Consider the following 3,568-nt stretch of genomic DNA (forward strand, 5'->3'; position numbering starts at 1 on the left):
ACACAGACAGACAGATAAACAGACAGAGATCCAGACAGACAGATAGAGATACAGACAGACATACATACACACAGAGATTCAGTAGCATCATTGTTGTGAGTTGCAAGACTGAATTAAAGTAAAAATAAGCAGACACGCGAATCAGCTTTAGTTCTTCTTTTTACTTCCTTACTTTAGTTTTCACGAAAAAGTCCCTTTTTTTCTTGGAATGCTCCCTCTCTGACACCCTTGAAGGAGGATGTGGGCGTGGCAGCATGACAAATTCAGAAGTGACGCCATTGCAATACGCTTGGCTATAAATTCCACAGATTTGAACTGAGGTGCACCAAAATCAGCATGATCGATAATTATCCACTCTTTGAACAGGAATCCATGATAAGTGGCCAATAGCCTTCACAGCGCACCCTATATGATTCCTACAGTTATATCTCAGTGATACATCATCTGATCTGAACCAGATTTATTGTGCATCATCAGTGAGCACTTCTAGACACACTGATGTTGTGGTTTAACATATGGCTCCAGTACGCCCCCTAGATTATGCCAACTGTTATATCTCAGTGATACATCATCCAATCTGCACCGGATTTATTGTACGTGATCAGTGAGCACTTTTACTCACATTGGTATTGTTGTTTAACACTAGACTCCAGTGCGCCCCCTAGATTATTCCAACAGTTATAGCTCAATGATACATCATCTAATATGTACTAGATTTTGGGTGCATCATCAGTGAGCATTTCTAGACACATTGATATTGTGGTTTAATATATGACTCCAGTGTGCCCCTTAGATTATTCCAACAGTTATATATCAGTCATACATCATTTGATATGCACCAGATTTATTGTGCATAATCAATGAGCACTTCAAGACAAATTAGTATTGTTGATTCATTACATCACTTAAGCCCCACCCATTCAGAGAAGAAACTGTTGATTATTGTGTGACTCCTCCAGCTTCGTCCTGTGTGAGAGATAAGACTGAAACTGTTTTTGCAAACTGCTGATTACCACACATGACATGTGGAAAAGCATAAAGGAAGTGCTCGTCAAACATTCGCCACAAAAAAAGAAGTCACAATAACTCCTGTCTGGAAGGTCGGATTTTGGCCAAACTTGTAAGGCTTGCAGCTGGACTTGTACTGATCTGGGCGGAAGATGATTTCAAAGATTCGGCATATACGCACCTTGGTGGACGCGTGCGGGAACGGAATGAGAGCATTCACGGTTGCAACTGGGAGGCATTGCTGGAGCTCCGACGGTCGCAGGTGATGTCGACAATTTTGCAAACGCGCACCCTGGTGAACAGGTGCGGGATAGGCACAAGAGCGTTCGCGATGGTGACTGGGTGGATTAGCTGGAGCTCCCGCGGTCGCCGTAAGGCCGGAGCGGCGCTTTGCTGTGAAGGCGTTCAATGCTGCTTGCAGCTTTAATTTGTTTTGCAATTCTTAAATATTATTCATATTTATTTTTGTTTGCTTAATTTCATATTTATATTCCAGGTTGAAGGTGGCAGTCCAGTCTTGTGTAGGTTCCGTTCCACTCGTGTCTCGTGCATCACAGCTTGGGGGGTGAATTTCTGATCTTGTGTTACCTTGAACCATCCTTTTGTCTTTTAGTTCACTGACCACTGGAAAGCCTCGGCCTTGGCTGAATATTTAAGAATCATTATTGCCTCCATTAGAATTGTTTTTTAACTTAGTGTTTATAAAATGTATATTGTATCTTGGAACAGTCTCCTGCTTACTTGTAAACAAACCCAAGTGCCTTTTCTGTGTATAAATTATGTCCTTGGGTGAAAGTCCTAAGGTGGTGTTGCAGTAAGTTTATAAAATTAAAATAACATCCATACCCAAGCTCATCACATAAACGTATGTGTTCTAATCTAGTGTTACGTAATTAGTTATTTAAAGGTTTTGAATTATTTTAAACATTCTTCAATTCAAACACACTTGAGCAGCATACTGTACCGTTTTATTTTATTTAATTTAATTTGTGGATTGATTCAGTTGTATTGAAAGGAAAACAAATGTAATTTACAATATCTAGTAAAAACAAAAAAAACTTTAACTACTGCACTATAAATTGATAGTGGATTATAGATATTTTCCCAAATTATGCAAGGTTGTAATATACTTGCGGTTATCCATTCATCATGCATGGCATACATAAAATTATTAAAATCGTTCAATATACCGACTAACCTCATATATTAATCAGTTAAATGTTGATTTTTGTGTATGTAATTGTGCTGGTGTTTTACTAAACCTGTCAGTAAAATTTCATCTGCAGTTTAAATAATTCCCCGTCTCTGTTGTTCCGGTGAGTCTGATTTCTACCGGAAGCAAAGGACGTGAACACTCCTGGAAGAAAGAACTCTTTGGACTACTTCAGCCGTTGTCATGGCGACGTGCGTCCCCAGCAAACAACCAAACTTTACTGAGAAATCAAAGTAATCAAGTCACTGTTTTGTTGTAATGTTTCAGCTATTTCAAATTCTCCAAATTGTTGACTAAATAAACAAACAAACGTAAGCAAAACAAATCAACGAAGTTCGATTTATGATGCGATCAAGCAGCGTGTAGAGAGAAGGTGGGAGAGGAGTGATGTTATCGCAGTTTGATGACAAAGAAACAAAGAACATGTGTGGTCTGGTGAACTTACATGGTAGTCCCTGAGCCAGCTCTGCAGCTTGTCCTGTAACACGCTGAATGAAGATGTGCTCAGTCTTCTTAACGTGTCCGCCATGTCCGTTCAATCAATGGATCCCCCGAGGCGTCAAACACTCCGGGATAATAAAAACAGAAGGAGGGAGGGGTGTGTGTGCGTGTGTGTGTGCGCGCGCTGTAGTGAAGATTCCTGGACACACACAAGCAACCAGAGCAGCAGAGTCCAATTCTGATTTCCTGTAATCCAGACTAGCCCGCTGTAATGTCATCTTGTCAAATGATACCGACACCCAAATACTGTCAGCACCTGCTGCAGAACAAACCCTGCAAACAACATGCTGGACGATACTCTGCATTATCCGACTACAAGCACCTTCAACATGTAACAGGAAAAAACTGAGCCCTGAGTCTTTTCAGAGTCAGAGTCAGAGTCAGAGTTTCTTTATTGTCATTCGCACCTCATGTGGTACATGTGGTGGAGCGAAATTATGTACACAGGGTCCCAGTTACATCCAACAATAAAATGTATAAGAAAAACAGTAATAACATCTAAGATATGAACTAAGAAAAACATCAACTAAATATACACTAAGCACTCATAACATAAAACATTGAACATCAGCACGAACATGAACATGAGTCTGTGAGCAGATGTGCACGCATGAACACATCAACATTGAAACAGATCAGCAGCAACATGAAACAGATCAGCAGCAACATGATATGGTTTTTCACAGTGATTATTCTAGTTAGAGATTCATGAGTCTAACAGCCTCAGGGTAGAAGCAAGATATTTCAAGATATTTCGACAGACAGACAGACAGACAGACAGACAGACAGACAGACAGACAGATAGATAGATAGATAGATAGATAGATAGATAGATAGATAGATAGA

General features: G+C 40.1%; 1 protein-coding gene across 1 annotated transcript in view; it reads right to left on the reverse strand.

The window, feature by feature from the left end:
• spata18 (spermatogenesis associated 18) overlaps positions 1-2,768 on the reverse strand; it is a 16,460-nt gene extending 13,692 nt beyond the window's left edge. The window contains exon 1 of the mRNA XM_037675056.1: positions 2,667-2,768. Coding sequence (XP_037530984.1) covers positions 2,667-2,750 — 84 coding nt within the window. The 5' untranslated portion in view covers positions 2,751-2,768. The remainder of the gene's footprint in view (positions 1-2,666) is intronic.
• Positions 2,769-3,568: the final 800 nt, after the last annotated feature.

Source organism: Nematolebias whitei, chromosome 3 (genome assembly GCF_014905685.2).
Source record: "Nematolebias whitei isolate Nwh7 chromosome 3, NemWhi1, whole genome shotgun sequence".
Classification (NCBI taxonomy): Eukaryota; Metazoa; Chordata; class Actinopteri; order Cyprinodontiformes; family Rivulidae; genus Nematolebias; species Nematolebias whitei.